The 20,465-nt window shown below is 33.7% G+C and overlaps 2 protein-coding genes across 2 annotated transcripts; both read left to right on the top strand.

Moving 5' to 3' along the window:
- The first annotated feature begins 11,862 nt into the window (after window positions 1–11,862).
- Window positions 11,863–13,415, top strand: LOC107009373 (phospholipase A1-II 1-like). The gene is made up of 3 exons (XM_015208700.2): window positions 11,863–12,276; window positions 12,350–12,655; window positions 12,726–13,415. Exons 1-3 carry the CDS (start codon window positions 11,947–11,949, stop codon window positions 13,320–13,322), a joined length of 1,233 nt encoding a protein of 410 aa, XP_015064186.1. The 5' UTR covers window positions 11,863–11,946; the 3' UTR covers window positions 13,323–13,415.
- A 3,056-nt stretch (window positions 13,416–16,471) lies between these two features.
- Window positions 16,472–19,761, top strand: LOC107009017 (WD repeat-containing protein 76). The gene is made up of 5 exons (XM_015208268.2): window positions 16,472–16,668; window positions 16,971–17,544; window positions 18,092–18,498; window positions 18,657–18,755; window positions 19,192–19,761. Exons 1-5 carry the CDS (start codon window positions 16,538–16,540, stop codon window positions 19,403–19,405), a joined length of 1,425 nt encoding a protein of 474 aa, XP_015063754.1. The 5' UTR covers window positions 16,472–16,537; the 3' UTR covers window positions 19,406–19,761.
- The last annotated feature ends 704 nt before the right edge of the window (window positions 19,762–20,465 follow it).

Below are 20,465 nucleotides of genomic sequence, written 5' to 3' on the forward strand. Positions count from 1 at the left end.
TGATCAGAATACAATCTTTTCCATATGAGAAATGGAAAGAAAGGAAATCCAACTTGAAATATTTCAAAGTGTGGGGGTATCTAGTCAAAGTCCAAGATCCTATTCCTAAAAGAATTAAAATAGGACCTATGACTGTGGACTGTAAAATTAGACTTGAGTAGTCTAGAGAAGGGTCTAAAAGGCCTAGGAAATGAAAAGGATAATGTACTTAATAAAGAGATTCAGAGGCTTAGTAAAATGTTAAAGGACATTTACTTCCTTCGAATATGATTTTGTAACATTTTCTGTGTCTTCTGTAGACTCATCCTTTGGAAAGATGGTGTCAATAAACAATATTGAAAGTTAATTGATCTTCTTCAAGAAAATAAACCTTTGGGTTCAAAATGAATCTTTAGAAGGAAAAATAACAGTTGATGGAACTGTTGAAAAATATAAAGCAAGACTTTGTGTCAAAGGCTTTAGAAAAAAAAATAAGATTTTGATCTTGTCGATATATATACTCGTTAGTAATTAGAATTACATCCATTCGGATGCAAAAATTATTACTGTGGTATATGACCTCCAAATTCATCAAATGAATGTGAAAAGAACTTTCTTAAATGTAGAATTGGAGGAAGAAATTTACATGGAACAACCCGAGGGTTTTGTGGTACCTGGTAAATAAAAGAAAGTATGTGAACTTGTTAAGTCACATTATGGAAGCACCAAAACAATGACATAATTCAATCAAACCATGTCGGCAAATGGATTGAAGAATGATGGAAGTGATAAATGTGTTCACATTAAAATCATAAGGTCATTGTTTGTTTGTATATTGGTGATATGTTGATCATCAATAGAGACACTAATGACATAAATGCTACTAAACGTATGCTATAAAGCAAGTGGAATGAAAATTATTGGAGTTGCTAATGCGATCTTAGATATAAGAATTCATAGAACTCCATAATGTTTAGCATTTTCACGGTCTCATTGCATTGAAAAGGTACTTAACTAGTTCAAATATTTGAATGTCAATATTGTCAAGTGTCCAATAAATGTGAGCTTTGCATTTCAAAAGAGTGAAAACAAAAGTGACTCACAATTGGATTGTGCTAGATTTTTGGGAAGCATGATGTATATCATATAGTGTGTGTGATCAGATATAGCATTTGCTATTTTAAACTGAGTCCGTTCACAAGTGATCCCAAATAAATTCATTAGATGACTGTAACAACCTATTTAGTCGGTTTGAGTAGTAGGATTATTCTTGATAAATACTGACTGGGTCGACGGACCACGCGACGGACCGTCATGGTCACGACGGACCGTGATGGACTTCGTCGTCCCATACTTGTGTAGTTTCTTCTGCTGCTCTCCTCATTACCCTCGATGACAAGTAGGACGAACCGTCATAGGCACGACGGTCCGTCGAGGGCCTTCGTTCCAAAACACTTCAACTCTTGGAATCGGGGTACTGAGATTATTTCTCTGAACTTCATGACGGACCTGCAGGACGGACCGTCATGGATACGACGGACCGTCACAGGGTCTTCGTTCCGAAACACTTCAACTCTTGGAATCTGGGTACTGGGATCGACTCTCTGAACTTCACGACGGACCTGCAGCACGGACCGTCGTAGATACGACGGACCGTCACAAGCTCCGTAACCCCGACTTGGTCAGACTTCCGCTAAATTTTTTAAGGGGTATTTTGGACTATTCATAATTATTATTATGAAATTAGTGGGGTAATTTTTATAATTGAGTTAGTTGGGTGATTAAAGGAGATAACTTTAAAATAAATAGTGGGTTACTTTTATCATCTTTTATAATTGATTATATGATAATTAGGGTAAAAAGAATCTGTAAAACAAAAATAAGAAAAGGAGAAGGACGTGAACGAACGAGGGGAGCGAGCGACGTAGATTGAAAAGGTTCAAGGGCATTGGGGAGGTAGCTTGCTTGATTTCGATTCTTCGGTGGAGGTAGGTTATGGTTTAATTCTATGTGATAGATAAACTCTAAATAGCAATTGATATGTATTGACTGATATTGTAAAGTCTCCTATGTACTTGATTGTGTGGTTGTATGTTCTTGATTGTGTGGTTGTATGTTTTTGATTGTGTGGTTTGTGGTTCGCCTAAAATAATGCGAATGTTGAAATTCTAATCTTGAACCATCTCTATCGAAGTAATGTCTTGAATAAAGAAGGCTCGATGAAATTTATTAACGAAAGAAAAAGTGGTGATATTAAATGATAATTAACGGATTATTGGATCGGAGTGTCACGTTCCGACACGGATTATTGGATCGGAGTGTCACGTTCCGACACGGATTACTGGATCGGAGTGTCACGTTCCAACACGGTATTAGGGGATCGGAGTGTCACGTTCCGACACAATAACATTAAAGGCAAGAAATCTCGAATTTACTTAATATACTCGAACTCAAAGAACCTATTTCCCAAATGAGTATGGTGTGGAGGCTTGAGTCCTCATGGGTGATGGTGTTGTTGTCTATGGTTCACGTATTTGTTGTTTGCCACCTGTTAAGTATTGTAGTTGAATTTATACTATTGTTTGATATATACTGATTTCTATTTTGAGTTGGCCGATGATACCTACTCAGTACGTGTTCCTTGTACTGACCCCTACTTGTATTTTCTTCTTGTTGTTTTTTGGAGTGCAGCAAGTGCACCATCGACTTCGACTCGTCCTCAACTCTAGCCAGTCTTCAGCACATCAGATTTCAGGGTGAGCTATTATTCCTAGCTCGGGCTGGATTCTCTTCTTCACGTCTTGACGTCTTTGAAGTTCGGACATGGACCATCTTTTTACTTATTTTAGTTTCTTAAATACTCTTAGACTTAGTAATTTGAGGATAGATGTTCTTGATGTGATGACTTCCAGATTTTGGGGATAATAAGTATTATACTTTAGAAGTTTATTTAATTGATTATGTTAATAAGTTTTGGATCTTCCGCATTATATTTTACTATCCAAAATTGATATACTGGTAAATTTTGGGGTTTAGATTGTTGGTTCGCTCACCTAGTAGGATAAGTGTTGGTGCCACTCGCGGCTCGTTTTGGGTCGTGACAATGACAATAAATAGAGTTTTGGAGTATTTAAAATAATACTTAAAACTATGTCTTGCATTATAACATATCCAACAATATTGAAAGATATAGTGATGCAAATTGAATCATCGGAAGAATGAAGTAAAATTCACGAGTGGATATGTATTTACTATTGGTAGAGGAGCAGTCTCTTAGAAATATTTCAAAAGAGACATGTATCGCTAGCTCTACAATGATCTTTGAGCTAGGTGCTCTAGATAAGGTCGGTGAATAAGTTAAAAGACTCCGGAATTTCTTGATAGATATTCTATTTTGGCCCAAACCATTGGCATTAGTATGCATACACTTTCACAGTCAAGATGCAATAGGTAGGGCATGGAGCATGACATATAACGGAAAGTCTCGTCATATACGACATAGACATGATACTGTTAGAAAACTACTCTCTAGTGGAATTATCAGAATTGACTATGTAAAGTCAAAGGATAATGTGTCGGATCCACTTACAAAAAGGCCTAACTAGAGAGAAAGTTAAAAGATCATCTAAGGGAATGAATTTACGGCTTAGGACAAGTCATCATGGCGGTAACTCTATCTAGCAGACTGGAGATCCCAAGAGCTAGATTCAAGTAGAAAAACAAAGTTGTGAATGACGGTTCAGCATTGTCAATAAACTCAATCCATTCTCATGATGAAGACAATGCTCAGGGACAAGGATACAACATTAAGGCTTGTTAATGAGTTAATAAAGCTTAATGGTTTTAATGATTTGCTAAGTTTGACAGAGTTGACCAAATAGTGTATCTACGCGATAACACGGTTAGAAATCCCCTATGTGAGTGTGAAGTGTAAGCCGCTTCAAAGAAGATGATTGTCAAAAGCCCATCTCTCTGTACACTCATGAAACCAGGAGGTGTTCATGGCTAAAACGAACACAACCGTAAGAACCATAAATGGTAAAGGGTTAATTGTGTGACATATGGTTGTCTAGGTATACACCAAAGTTCGACGGTTCAAAGATATCGCATCTACCGATTGACCGAGTATATCCGACATATGTTCACTACGGAAAGTCCAAGGGGAAACCTACTTATCCAGATGCAATTAATTCTTGCTTGTAAAGTACACATACTTGTCCGTTTCTTTGTCTTCGAGTCATTCCCCATTCATGCGGGGGATTGTTGGATTTTAAAAAGGTGTGAATGGAAAATGAAGAGTTGCGACTTTTATGAAGAGTTGTGACTTTTATGAAATGTTGCGACTTTTATGAAAAGTTGTGACTTTTATGAAAAGTTGCGACTTTTATGAAAAGTTGTGAATTTTATGGAAAGTTGTGACTTTTATGAAAGGTGACGACCTTTCTGAAATATTGTGACTTTTCCAAAGGTTTGTGACCTTTCCGATAAGGCACAATAAGAACATTTTCGCACTATCCTTTGTTTTCTATAAATTGAGGGATTTCCTCTCATTTTAAACAGAATTTATGGACTTCTTCTTCAACTACTAAATCTAGTATTCTAAGTGTATTTTACTGCCGTTGAGTGGTTCCCTGACACCGGAGTTTTTGGTATCTATACTCTGGTGATTGAGATCATTTTACCCTGAGAGGTCATATTCCAAATCAAACCTCGGATACTAGAGGGGAATAATTTCCTTAAGGGGACACTGTGAATTCAGTGGACTTGATCTTTTTCCTATTAAAAATTTTTCATATTCTGGTACGTGTTTTACAAACTTTAGATCTGTGAATTAATTTCAGTTCTTCTATTCTTTTGTTCTTCACTGGTTCATTAAACTTGGTTACTTCGTGTTTCTGCTAAGTTTGTTGGAATTAGTAAGATTCTTTAGACACATATTAACAACAATTCTTCTTTAAAAAAAATATTTCGTATATTTTTTTTAAAAAAATTTCTGTTTCTGATTCTAGTTTCGTTACTAGTTTTAATTTTCTAGTTGTGAAAATGTTCTTAAACTTTGTTTTGTTACAAAGATGTTCAAAGTTTTGTTCTAAGTATGTTTGGAATACAAGATGAACAACACATGTCATCTATGTAAGGGAGAGTGAGATGCACATATGATCAGAAAGATTTAAAAATCACATTTTGGTTAAGTTCAAGAGTCCAGATGACAAAAAACTAAGTATGAATATTCAAAATACAAACTGATACAAGTACGAGAATACACCAGACCATTCCGCCTTAAAATAAGGTAAAAAGATCATTTCCTTCGCTATACTATCCGACTAAAAATACTCCTACTATTTTGAAACGTAACAAAATTAACATTTTATTATTAACAGAATGAAATAGAGAGAATTGGGTTGTTTCAAACTTGTGGAGGTATTCTTAATGGGATAATATAACGAATGACAAACTTAGCCAACAAATGATTATATATATTAATTAAAAATAAATTAATAATTTATTATAATATTAACTGAGAGATAATAATTAATAATTATCTCTTTTTATTCTTATAAATTTTTATATACAAAAAATAAAAATAAAAATAAAATATTTATTTTTGTAGCAGGTAAGTTATGGCCTCTAGGGTATATAAGCCATCAAAATTTAAAGCTAAATATTCATTTCAGCCACTACTCAGCTAAAATTCTACGTCGTGTGATGGGGGATCATTTTAGCATATACAATCATAAATATCGAATTCGATTAATATATATATATAATTGTTGTAAAATCAAGATTATAAGAAGAAGACAAGAGAAATAGATGTAGGAGAAGACTTTCTTTTATTCAAGTATATATAAGTTTCATATGTATATATTACAATAGTGAATGAACAACCCTATTTATAGAGTGAGAAATCATTCCAAAGGTCACCATATTAAGTATCATAATAAATAGATACATACTTATCCAAAAAGGTTCATGTAACCTAGTGAATATGAATGGTTGTTCATGTACTAACTTTATGGACTATCCACTTATTTAATGGATTTATAACACTCCCCCTTGGATGTCCATAGATATTGTGCCTCGTTAAAACCTTACTAGAAAAAAACCCTGTGGGAAAAAATTTTAGTGAAGGAAAAAGAGTACACATATCTTTTGATACGCATTATTTGCTGCCTCATTAAAAACCTTTCTAGGAAAACCCAATGGGACAAAACCTAGATTAAGGAAAAAAGAGTACAGTGCGTATTTTACTCCCCCTGATAAAAACCACGATTCAGATGGTTAAGTTTCCGCATTCCAATTTTGTGAACCATCTTCTCAAGAGTTGAGGCCGGTAAAGATTTAGTAAATAAATCTGCTGGATTATCACTCGAACGAATTTGTCGCACATCAATATCACCATTCTTCTGGAGATCATGTGTGAAGAATAATTTTGGTGAAATGTGTTTCGTTCTATCTCCTTTTATAAAGCCTCCTTTTAATTGAGCTATGCATGCAGCATTGTCTTCAAAGAGTATTGTGGGTATCTTGACGTCACACTTCAAACCACATCTTTCTTTGATAGAATGTATTACTGATCTTAACCATACACATTCTCTACTTGCTTCATGAATGGCTATTATCTCAGCATGATTTGAAGAAGTAGCGACAATAGACTGCTTCATAGATCGCCATGATATAGCAGTACCTCCATATGTGAACAGATAGCCTGTTTGTGATCGAGCTTTATGTGGGTCAGATAAATAACCTGCATCTGCATGACCAACAAGATCTGCACTATCTTTGTTAGTATAAAACAGACCCATATCACTAGTTCCCCTTAGATATCGCAATATATGTTTAACTCCTTTCCAATGTCTTCGTGTAGGGGAAGAACTATATCTTGCTAACAAATTAACAGAAAATGCTATGTCAGGTCTCGTAGCATTAGCAAGATACATAAGTGCCCCAATTGCACTAAGATAAGGTACTTCTGGACCAAGAGGTTCCTCATTCTCTTCTTGAGGTCGGAATGGATCCTTACTCACTTCAAGTGATCGGACAACCATTGGAGTACTTAATGGATGTGCTTTGTCCATGTAAAATCGTTTCAAGATTTTCTCAGTATAGGCAGATTGATGGATGAAGACCCCGTCTACTAAATATTCTATTTGTAGTCCAAGACAAATTTTTGTCTTTCCAAGGTCTTTCATCTCAAATTCTTCCTTTAGATATTCAATTGCCTTTTGAACCTCTTCTGGAGTTCCAATGAGATTAATGTCATCAACATAAACAGCAAGAATAACAAATCCCAATGTTGTTTTCTTAATAAATATACAAGGACAAATGACATCGTTTATATAACCTTGTTTTATCAAGTACTCACTGAGGCGATTATACCACATGCGCCCTGATTGTTTTAAGCCATATAATGACTTTTGTAATCTGATTGAATATATTTCCCGAGATTTTGAACTACATGCTTCAGGCATTTTAAGTCCTTCTGGAACTTTCATATAAATTTCATTATCAAGTGAACCGTAAAGGTAAGCTGTAACCACATCCATTAGACGAATTTCAAGATTTTCATGTACAGCTAAACCGATGAGATATCGAAAAGTTATTGCATCCATAACAGGTGAATATGTTTCTTCATAGTCGACACCAGGTCGTTGAGAGAATCCTTGTGCAACAAGGCGTGCCTTGTATCTTACAATCTCATTTCTCTCATTTCTTTTTCGTACAAAGACCCATTTATAGCCAATTGGTTTAACATCACTAGGCGTTTGGACTACTGGTCCAAAAACCTCACGCTTAGCAAGTGAATTCAATTCTGATTCAATTGCTTCTTTCCATTTTGGCCAATCATGTCTTTGTCGACATTCTTCAACGGATAGAGGTTCAAGATCCTCATTTCCTTGCATAATGTTAAGTGCAACATCATATGCGAAAACATTATCCACTATGATTTTTGATCGATCTAAACTTATCCCATCACTTGTAGAAGAACTTATTGAGAGTTCTTCATTTACTTGAGTCTCGGGTTCACTGATTTCTTCAGGAATATCAGGATTAATCAGATCTTGAATTTCTTCGCGAAATTATTTTGTAGTGTCATTTTTTGTACTTCTTTTTCTAGGATTTTTATCTTTTGTACTCAATGGTCTACCACGCTTCAGGCGTATTTGTGATTCAGAAGGTATGACACTTGTAGATGGTCCTTTTGGGACGTCAATTCGGATAGGCACATTTACTGCAGGAATATGTGACTTTGTTATCCTTTTTGAATCAGTAAATGCGTCTGGCATTTGATTTGCTATGTTTTGCAAATGGATGATCTTCTGGACCTCGTGTTCACACATAGGGGAGAGTGGATCAAAATGAGATAATGATGAAACTTTCCATGCAATTTCACTTTTAAGTTTATTTTTCTCTCCCCCTAATTGCGGAAAATTTGTTTCATCAAATCGACAATCTGCAAATCTTGCAGTGAATCAATCTCCCGTCAATGGCTCAAGGTAGCGAATTATTGAGGGTGAATCAAACCCAACATATATGCCTAACCTTCTTTGAGGGCCCATCTTGTTGCGCTGAGGTGGTGCTACAGGCACATATACAGCACATCCAAAATTTCGAAGATGAGCAATATTTGGTTCATGACCAAATACCAATTGTAATGGGGAGTATTTATTATAATGAGTCGGTCTGAGACGAACAAGTGATGCTGCATGTAAGATAGCATGACCCCAAACAGTAGTAGGCAACTCACTTTTCATAAGTAGAGGTCTTGCTATCAATTGTAAGCGCTTAATAAATAACTCAGCAAGGCCATTTTGAGTATGAACATGAGCTACAGGATGTTCAACTTTTATCCCTACCGATACGCAATAAGCATCAAAAGCTTGGGATGTGAATTCGCCAGCATTATCAAGACGAATTGTCTTAATGGGATAATCTGGAAATTGCGCTCTTAATCGTATCATTTGTGCCAATAATTTTGCAAACGCCAGGTTGCGAGATGATAAGAGGCACACATGAGACCATCTTGAAGATGCGTCTATTAGGACCATAAAATATCTAAACGACCCACTAGATGGGTGAATAGGTCCACAAATATCCCCATGTATTCGTTCCAAAAATTGAGGGGATTCAATGTTAACCTTCATTGGTGATGGCCTAGTAATCAATTTGCCTTGGCAGCAAGCAGCACATGAAAACTCATCATTTGTAAGAATCTTCAGGTTCTTTAATGGATGACCATTTGAGTTTTCAATGATTCGTCTCATCATTATTGATCCAGGATGACCTATTCGGTCATGCCAAAGCACAAAAGTCTTTAAGTCAGTAAACTTCTGGTTTACGATAGAGTGTGCTTCAATCGTACTTATTTTTGCATAATACAGGCCAGAAGATAAAGTTGATAATTTCTCCAACACATATTTCTGGTCTGAGACAATCTTGGTAATACCAAGGTATTCAACATTCATTTCATTTATTGTCTCAACATGATATCCATTTCGGCGAATATCTTTAAAACTTAACAGGTTTCTTGGGGATTTAGAAGAGAACAAAGCATCTTCTATGACAAGTTTTGTCCCCTTAGGCAGAAATATAGTAGCTCTTCCGGAGCCTTCTATTAAGTTTGAATTACCAGAAATTGTAGTAACATTTGCTTTTCTTCTAAGCAAGTAGGAGAAGTATTTCTCATCTTTGAATATGGCGTGCGTTGTTCCACTATCAATTATACAAATATCTTCATGATTGATCATTGAGGTATCCATATATTCTTCAAGATAAAAGATATAAAAGAAATAAACATTATAATATTATTACTAAACAAAAACAATACACAACCTTTTAGTTATTTACAAATCTAGGAAAACATATTCATACTTGTTCATATAAGACGAAAATGAAATATATTTATATTATCACAGACCCATCACCTATCAGGTGATCTATCTTTCCTTCGGGGTTCTCAAAGAAATCCGCTACATCTAGATGCATGGGTTCAACAGTATCTTCCGTGATAAAGTTGACTTCTGCGTTATTTTTCACCTCCTTCAGGGAAGCTTGATATAACTCAACCAGGTGCTTTGGCGTACGACAGGTACGTGACCAATGTCCTTTTCCTCCACATCGATAACATTTGTTGTCTGAATTTTTCTTCTGCACTACGTCATGTTTTTCATTCTTCTTTTTACACTGCTGGTGTTGAATGTTATTATTTAGTGCAAGACGATCACCATGATTAAAATTTCTTCCTCGACCACGACCACGGCCACGACTGGGGCCACGACCTTTTTCACGCTTAGTGGTGAAAATTTGCCGTATTTACTTCAGGAAATGGCATAGAACCAGTAGGTCGACTTTCATGGTTTTTCATCAGTAAATCATTATGTTGTTCAGCAACAAGGAGATGTGAGATTAATTCGGAATACTTTTTAAATCCCATTTCTCGGTATTGCTGCTGCAGAAGCATACTCGAGGCAGGGAAAGTGGAAAACGTTTTTTCCAGCATATCATGGTCAGTGATATTTTCTCCACATAATTTTAATTGTGAGATAATTTTAAACATAGAAGAGTTATACTCACTGATAGATTTAAAATCTTGAAGTCTCAAGTGGATCCAATCATAACGTGCCTGTGGAAGGACAACCAACTTCAGGTGGTCATATCTATCTTTTAAATTGTTCCACAACACCAGAGGATCCTTAACAGTGAGATATTCCATTTTCAAACCCTCATCAAGGTGATGACGGAGAAATATCATCGCCTTAGCACGGTTTTGATTCGATGCTTGATTATTTTCTTGGATGGTGTCTGCTAGACCCATCGCATCAAGATGAATTTCTGCATCGAGTGCCCATGATAGATAGCTTTTTCCCGATATATCTAGAGCAAGAAATTCAAGTTTAGAAAGATTAGACATTATTTAAAAATAAAGGAAATTCTTACCTCCGAGGCTTTGAAATTCTTTACTTGAACTGGTAGAGACTCGTGCTGATAACGTATTGTAAAATCAAGATTATAAGAAGAAGACAAGAGAAATAGATGTAGGAGAAGACTTTCTTCTTATTCAAGTATATATAAGTTTCATATGTATATATTACAATAATGAATGAACAACCCTATTTATAGAGTGAGAAATTATTCCAAAGGTCACCATATTAAGTATGATAATAAATAGATACATACTTATCCAAAAAGGTTCATGTAACCTAGTGAATATGAATGGTTGTTCATGTATTAACTTTATGGACTATCCACTTATTTAACGGATTTATAACAATAATATAATTTTTCGACATATCTTTTTATGGCCTTGAATTATTGAGACATCTATTTTTTTATTAAGGCCCAACTCGCCCCATTAACATCCTAATTAAACCTCGGTAATATGATATAGTATATCAATTTCTTGGAACATCTAATATTAGAGCCAATAATAATACTCATGAATCTTGTAGTTTCCTTGTCTAACATGCAAGCACTATCTTTATTCCATATATTGCTTTCTTATTATTTTAGCTTTAAAGCAAGGACATTCCTATTTTAGAAGCTAAGTGATACAGTGGTGCCGGCTGCAGCTTTGAGTACAAGGAGCGTCACCTTTCCAAATATATTATTGGTAGTTTAATTCAGTACGGAGTTTAAGAAAGAAATAAAGACTTATAAAATTTGTGGTTCATAATGAATGATAGAAATCTTTTTATTTATAAATCATTTCATTAAAGCTAAAATAAACATTTCAAAGTTAAATGGTTACTTAAAAAAAATAAGTCAGTAAATTAAGACAGAGAAAAGTATTATATTTTAACGATTTCAATTTGGAGTAGTAAAGAAGCAACTACAAAACATAGAATAAGTTCTTGATGAAATTATGGTTCAGACTTTGGTATAATTTTCTACAATATTTCACGTATATATGTGTCCAACTTGAGGGTTCATATTAAAAGTCTGTGTATATCACTAGTATCAAAAGGTTCAATGAGGAACTGGTTCAAAAGAAAAATGAAGAAAAACACAGAGAAGAAAGATAGTAGTATAGCAAAAAGATGGATGCTTCTTAGTGGAAAGAACAACTGGGAAGGCCTTATGGATCCTTTAGACTACGATCTACGTCGATATATTATTCACTATGGAGAAATGGCTCAAGCAAGTTATGACAACTTCAATTCTAACAAGGCTTCCAAAAATGCAGGGAATAATCGATATTCCAGGAATAATTTCTTCACAAAAGTAGGACTCGACAAAGATCACAACAATCCCTTCAAGTATCGCGTAACAAAATATTTATACGCAACATCTTCAATTCAGGTTATATATATTTTTGAATAATTCAAAAGAAGATTAAATAAGTAGTGGTTTTTTAATTATTCCATTCATCCAGGTACCTGAAGCGTTTATAGTAAAATCATTGTCAAGGGAGTCATGGAGCAAGGAATCAAATTGGATAGGTTTCATCGCGGTGTGTACAGATGAGGGAAAAATAGCATTAGGAAGAAGAGAAATTCTTATTTCATGGAGAGGAACAGTTCAAACATTGGATTGGGTAAATGATCTTGATTTTTTTCAAGTTTCAGCACCCGAAATCTTTAGAGGTAATACTGACCCTCAAATACATCGAGGCTGGTACTCAATTTATACTTCAGATGATCCACGATCACCTTTCAATAACACAAGTGTTAGAGACCAGGTAAATATTCATGATATTAAATACTCTCATCTATGAACATGTTTGATTGCTCACATGATTTTGTTATTAGGTGGTTGAGGAACTAAAGAGATTGGTAGAAGAGTACAAAAGTGAGAAAATGAGCATAACAATAACAGGGCATAGCATGGGGGCAGCAGTTGGAACGCTTAACGCGATTGACATAGTTGTGAATGGATTCAATAAAGGATGTCTAGTGACGGCGATTTTATTTGCAAGTCCACGAGTGGGAGATTCAAATTTTGTAAATGCATTTTCTAAGCTAGAAAATCTTAGAATTTTACGCGTTACAAATTGCCTTGACATAATTCCAAATTATCCCTTGATAGACTATTCAGAAATCGGAGTTGAACTAGGTATTGATACAACAAAATCAAAGTATTTAAAAGTACCTGGAGATATAAGAAGCTGGCATAGCTTAGAAGCTTATATGCATGGAGTTGCTGGATATCAAGGGGCTAATGGTGGATTTAAGCTTGAAGTAGGACGCGATATTTCGCTCGTTAATAAGCATTTAAATGCATTGAAGGATGAATATTGTGTACCAACTTGTTGGTGGGTTGAGAAGAATAATGGAATGGTACAACAAAATGATGGATATTGGAAGTTGATGGATCATGAAGATGATGATGATTCTGTTTATGCATAAATGGACATTTGTTTGTATTAATAAAAACATGTGTTATGTTGAGAAAATATTACATGACGTTGACAATTTTTGAATAAGTTTGGTAAAGTAATATATGTAGGTATTTGAATTTATATAAAATACATATCTATCTATACTTAACTATCACATATACATATTTTATCTCTATTTTTAAAATATTACATAGAATATCACTTTTAAAAAAATATATCGTATTTATAAAAAATTAAATCATCTCCTCAATTAGTTGGACACTGCCAATTCAAATTAATTTTGTTTTATTCTTTTCCGTTGTTTCCCTTTCCAATCCCAAACACATACCTCACATATCCCACCATTATCCCTTTTTCTTTTTCTTCATTAAACGTTTTCTTTCCCTATCACAAAAAATATCGTATCTCATTCTCACTCCCACACGTATTCCTTCTTCCTTAACCATTTTTATTTCCTTTTGCATGTGCTAAATTCATATCAAACTCTACATAATTAGCATTAGTTAAAGTGATAAAGTAAGATTATCTTTAGTTTTTTCTATTGTATATTTGTTTTCAATCATATCATGTATTTGATTCTATGTTTTAGATTTTTTCTATTCAATTTATCGTAGGGTTTTTATATTGTTTGCTCCATTTTAATGGCTAGTAATAAAGAAAATAGTATGAATATTGTTATGTATCCGAGACACATGCTTTTAAATATAATGTATGAAATTGATACTTGATACATCGAATTAATAATAGATACATGAAATTAAAATTAGATCTATAAATAGATACATGAAATTAATATTATCATATAAATAGATACATGAAATTAATATTAGACACGTTTAACAAATACACAAAATTAATATTAGATACTTCTATGGTACATATGAATCTACTTGTATGATACGTATCTAAGTGTTTTGTTTGTTTGATACATCATATATTGATAATAGATACATCAAATTAATGGATTTTATTATTTTTGTCTTTTATAAATGATATCAATGAATTTATTATTCAAATAATAATAAAATGAAATTAATTAAAATAGATACACTCCTTGATTTCTGCCTTATATTAAGAAATTTGGTTATAACCAATTAATTCAAACAAATAAAATACGTATCTCAATTTTAAAATTCGACATATACATGTATCTCACAGATTCAAACACATGTATTCTAAGTATGAAAAATGATAGAGGAAGTAATATTTAAAACTATTGAAAATCTAAGTAATTAGAACCTAAACTAATGGAATTTATGTAGTCTATCCTTTAAATTTTATTGGATAAAAATAATTTGAGCTATATTTTGAATACAGGTTTAATCCAAATAAATTGTCTAACTTAATATACTTACATTAATTATTCAAGTATAATGAATGTGGATTTAATAGAAACTCCTAACTTAATATACTTATATTAATTATTCAAGTATAATGAATGTGGATTTAATAGAAACTCCAAGGTTACGAGGCTTTTTCGATCATCTGTCTTAATAAGCCGATTATGATTTATGTAATGCACATACAAATAATGTAAGTGATCAAACAAGTAATATAGTAACTTTTACAAATTGAATTATCGGACAAAGGATTTATGATTTGCAAACATCTAATTTTCCTTTTAACTATAACTAAATTCAATTATGTGAAAAGAGTTTGAATACTGTGTGTTTAACTAACAACTAAAATGAACAAATTGATAAAATTAAATATCAACAATTCGAATTCACTTGGAATTTTTGTCAATGACTTTAGGAATTCAAAGGCTACGACTTAACTATGAATTCATGCAAAGTATTTTTCCACTTTTGGATCCGAATAACTATCTAGTGGTTAATAATATGATCATTGTTTTTTGAACCTCTAACCACCTATCAAAATTAATAATTTAACTACATGGTTTGGCATGGATAGATTAAACCAATTATGGATCCTTATCTCTCATCTCATTCTTAAACAAGGTAAATTTGGTATATATCTATCCTAGCTATATATAAATCAATTTTAATTTTAAAAAAAGAATAATCTCGCTTTTTATATTTCATATTATATCTCTCAATTCCTGTTTCAAGTTGAAGAATATATAATATTTATATTTAATGATGATCAGGCATTGAAACAATAAAATCACAAGAATAACTTTTAGTAATAATCAATCTTCATCCAACGTTTCAATACTAAGTAATCATATCAGCGCCACAATCGTAGAAAGATAAGATTTAGTTCTCTCATAATTTGATTATCACAGTTTGAATTTTTGAAATTCATTTGAAGTATTAAAAGATAAGAAAGTGTAGAAAAAAACCCTAAAATGTTGATGAAAATTCTTGCACAAGTCATTTAACTCTCGATACAAGAATTAAAATAAAAAAAAATTGTTTATTTATAGACTCACTAAAAATGCATCAAAATCGGCCAGTTGCAGGTTCGTGGCACGGAGTCCCTCGCAAACCTGCTATTTTCTTCGGTCTGAATTTTTCTGTTTTTGTATTTTATAAAAGTTCAATTCGATCAGATTTAAAATAAATTCGGTTCAATATTTTTCAATTAGGTTATTTAGTCATGTTAATAATTAATAAAATCAAAATAATAATATTAAATTTTTAAAATATATTTTCTAATATAAATTATAAAAAAACTTAAAACACAATATTTATAAGTATATCAATTATATATGTTTAAGCATAAAATATAAATGTAATATCATGAAAGGTAATAACCAAAAAGGGATTGGAAATGGATTGTAGGTGGTAATAGAAAGATGATTTTGATTTTTTTTACTTTACTAGTGGAAAACGTTTTTTTTCAAAAAAAAACGTTTTGCACATCAGATCAGGAGGTGAAAAAGTTATTTTTAAATAATTTAATTATCTAATCGATCATTATAATAATTTAAACATATAAGTGATTTTTTCTGACAAATTCAAGGGGCTTTTTTCTAAAATTAATCCAAATATGTTAGTGTGATAATTCCAAAAAAATAATTTCTTAATTAAATTGATGAATCCACCCTACTTATTACTGAATTTATAAGAGAGGAATAATGGTTTGATTAATTAAGACTTCTCCTTGGGCATAGTGCCACAAATCCATGGCCACGAAATGGACCACGTAGATTTAGAGATTATTTCCCGCCATTATATTTGTGGCGGCAGAGTAAATAAATACTCCATATATTGTTCTCCAGTAACTTACTTGCCTTCCCGAAAAAATAATATTGCAATGTCGGCGAAGAAATTGACGGATTACGAACGGCGGAGGATTGAGAATATAAAACGCAATGAAGAATTGCTTGCCTCCCTTCAGATTCAGTCACGAATTTCTCAACTTTCTTCGGAAACAAAGCGTCCAAGGTAACCCTATTTTTTTTGTTCGTTTCAAATCTCTTGTTTTCACTATACTCTACTATTTCGGCCCGCCCGCCGGAGGTTGCTGATCCAACATTTTTAAATTTTTTCCGGGAACAAGTTTCAAAGTTAAAATAATAATATGTTAAATGTAGTAGAATAATGATGTACTTTCCCAAAAATATTATTAAAGTGAAACCAGGAATACCATATTCATGTTTGTTTCTTGTGAATTTATTTAGTTTGTTTTAATGCAAATAGTTATATTTGTGAGTGTAAGTAAATTAGCCATTTGGTTGACATGGCAGAGCTCAAGGCAAATCACATCAGCGAAGTACACAGAAGAAACAAAAGTCTAACTCACCGATTGTGCTGCGGCGGTCTCTCAGGAGTCAAGGTATTCCACCGGATTCCTCTGCCGCCGGTGGGCCAAAAGAGAATTTTGATGACAACTCACAACCTACTGACAAAAACTCACCTTCAGAACCTATTCCCATAAGTATGAGTGATGCGTATGATGGCGATTTTGATATCCCAAATAAGAAATTCATTGAAACAATTAAGGGTTTTGACGACGAGAACATGGATAAAAATTCTGTTTTAGGTGACAGGATAGGGAAAAAAAAGGCTTCTGGTATAGTTAATTTGGAATCGTTGAGGTTGGAACCAGACAACATAGCACGGGTTGTGCCAGGAAGAATATTAAATGTGCGTTTTTTTCCCACCAACAATGTTCGAATGGTTGCTGTAGGGAACAAATATGGCAATATAGGTTTCTGGAATGTTGATGCTCCACAGGAGGATGGAGATGTGATCTTTTTGTACCGTCCTCATTCGGGGCCAGTTTCAGGAATACTTGTGGACCCTTTTTCTGTGTCAAAGGTATGGTTAATTTTGTTTCAAGAGTGTTGTACATAGCTAGCAGTATTGTAATTTTCTTACTTGGATGGCCATTTCTTTCCAGATACAGTTATCAGATAAAAGGAGTTATTCTTTTGAGATACAGTGATTAGAACAAATGTGTTATCAAAAGTTGATACCTTTACTTCTTACGTTGACCTTTTCTTTTCATATGGTGTAACTGCATGCTTTAGAAAGGAAACAAACTTAGAAAGCTGCATCTGTGTTCAAACTGTATTTAGTACCTTTACAAGTTTATGCTGGTATTCTATGATGTGGATTATGCGATTATGCATTTTACCTTTTTATTGCTCGTCTTTATATGATTATCGTAACTGCTCTCTTGCTTTCCTGAATTATGCTAGGATGAGATTTTTAGAATGTTGACCAAATACCATTAAGAGGAAAAATATGGCAAGAGATTCTTGACTAATAGGCATTTTGGTTTTACAGATTTGGATAAGGCGTCATGAGTGACAAATAGCTCTTGATATGTGTGTGTGAATTAATCTTGCCTTTCTATTTGCAGATGATCACTTCTTGCTATGATGGATTAATCAGGGTAATGGACATTGAAAAGGAAATGTTTGATTTGGCATATATGAGTGAACATCCCATATTTTCCATATCACAGAGATCGCATGATATGAAGTCCATATATTATGGTGAAGGCAGGGGGGATCTTGGTATTTGGGATCTAAGGGCAGGAAAATCTTCAGCATTGTGGAATTTGCATGAAGATAGGATCAACACAATAGATTTTACCTCTGAGAACTGTAATATTATGGCTACTAGTTCTACAGATGGTAGTGCATGCATTTGGGATTTGAGAAAAGTTGGTGCACATAAACCAAAATCTTTACAAACTGTCTTCCACAAAAGAGCAGTACACTCGGCTTACTTTTCACCTTCAGGAAGGCGTCTTGCCACAACAAGGTATTTACGTTGCCATTCTTATAGGTTATATTGTGGTTAGTTGAGAAAACTAAAAGCTTTATATCATAAATTTTAAGCGCCTTGATTACTTTTATCATCATCTCTGTAGCAGATGGCTAATTCTTTTTCTTGTTATTTCTGTTTTTTGCTTCGTGCAGTATTGATAATAATGTTGGTGTGTTGAGTGGCGCTAATTATGAAGATACATCTATGATCTCCCATACTAATCACACAAACAGATGGATTTCCTCATTCAGGTACAGCTAATCCCTTAATAACAATTTTTTTTTTCATTTTGATTTATATGAGTTACATTACCGGCTTCCCTAAGTTCAAAATGTGGTGATGTTTTTTTTGTTATAGAAGCTATTGTTCATAGTTATTATACTTTTTGTATTGATGTGACAATGAGATAATTTGCTATAAGGTGTATCAATTCTTCTCCTTTGAGCATCTAGTTTATGGGACAGAAATTACTAAAAGTTTATCCCTCCTTTTTGAGATAATACTTTGATAATAAAAAAAAGATGTTTACTTGTGATCTGTTCAATTTTGTACTGGTTGAGATAGGTAGTTGGTTGTGTGAGTATTTCCAGAAGTTAATATGGTCATTATTTACACTAGACTTGTGCATGCTTTGTCATCATAGACTAACAACATTATTTTCTGTAATATGTTTACTTGGGGAAGCAGAGGAATATGGGGTTGGGATGATTCCTACATCTACATTGGTAATATGCAAAGAGGAGTTGATGCAATCTCAGTACCTGACAAGAAACTTGATTTTACCTTAAGAAGCAAGCACATGACTGCTATTCCATGCCGTTTTGATGCACATCGCAAAGAAGTTGGAATGCTTGCAGGGGCTACAAGTGGTGGGCAGGTATATATCTGGACAGCATCTTAAGTTGGTGCCAATAGATCCTCGCCAAATGTGATCATGGAGGCAGAGCTGCATTTTCCCGTCTGGCTAATGTTTTTGTGGACGGACAAGAAATGATTTACCTATAGGTTTTTGTGGAATCTTTTTGTTGTTCACTGCTTAATAACTGTTAGTTATGTAACTTAAGCAGTTTTTAGTCTAATCTATTGACCAAATGTCATAGTTTCTTGGTTTGCAATTAGCTGGTGTTTCCAAGACTATCTTTAAAGCTAGATATTCAGTACCACTTGCCTAAAACCCTTGTGTTGAATGTTCGGACTCTGAAATCCTTTTACACATCGTATATGTTATCGGAAGGCTTTTATCAGTTGACAACGCTACATTTATCTTGCTTCCTTTTTCAAGTGAACGTATTGTACTACCTGTAAGTAAGCCTAGACACTGATTGGAAAGTTCAGATTAATTTGTAGTATTATAATAGTATCAAAGGCTCTGCTCAGACCGAGATACGTCAAGATTTTGACCTCAATGAGACAATTTTTTCAAATGTACAGTGTTACACAAATACTACTATGGTTATAGCACTACTATGGTTATAGCATGCGCATTCCTCCAGAGTCGCCCAATCTTGTTCCTTCCTTTTTTTTATGGTGTGCACAGATTGAGAATGTTGGCTTATGGTTAAAGTTCGAGTCTTTATCAATCATGGACTTTTATTGATTCATTTTATCTAAAATGTTGTGCTTCTGCATACCACTTTATGTTATTTTCGATATATACTCTGCATAGGTGTGATCAGTCTTTACTATACAAATCCTCGCCGCTACCTTGTTGGAGACGGGCTGATGATACTTGCTGAGTACTTTCGTTACCCATGCAACACTTGTTTAGACTTTAATCTGCCAACACTTTTCGAGAGGGTACTTGGCGATTGTTCAGTAATGAATTACTACCCTTGTTCACAGTGGGGTCGAGGTTTACGTTACTGCTCTTTTCTTCCAAACAGTATTTGTGTATCTCACATGATATATTTCTCTTTTTGACATTCGAACACTTATATTTTTTGTCACTCATGAGTCATGCT

The sequence above is a fragment of the Solanum pennellii genome, chromosome 2 (assembly GCF_001406875.1).
Source record: "Solanum pennellii chromosome 2, SPENNV200".
NCBI lineage: Eukaryota > Viridiplantae > Streptophyta > Magnoliopsida > Solanales > Solanaceae > Solanum > Solanum pennellii.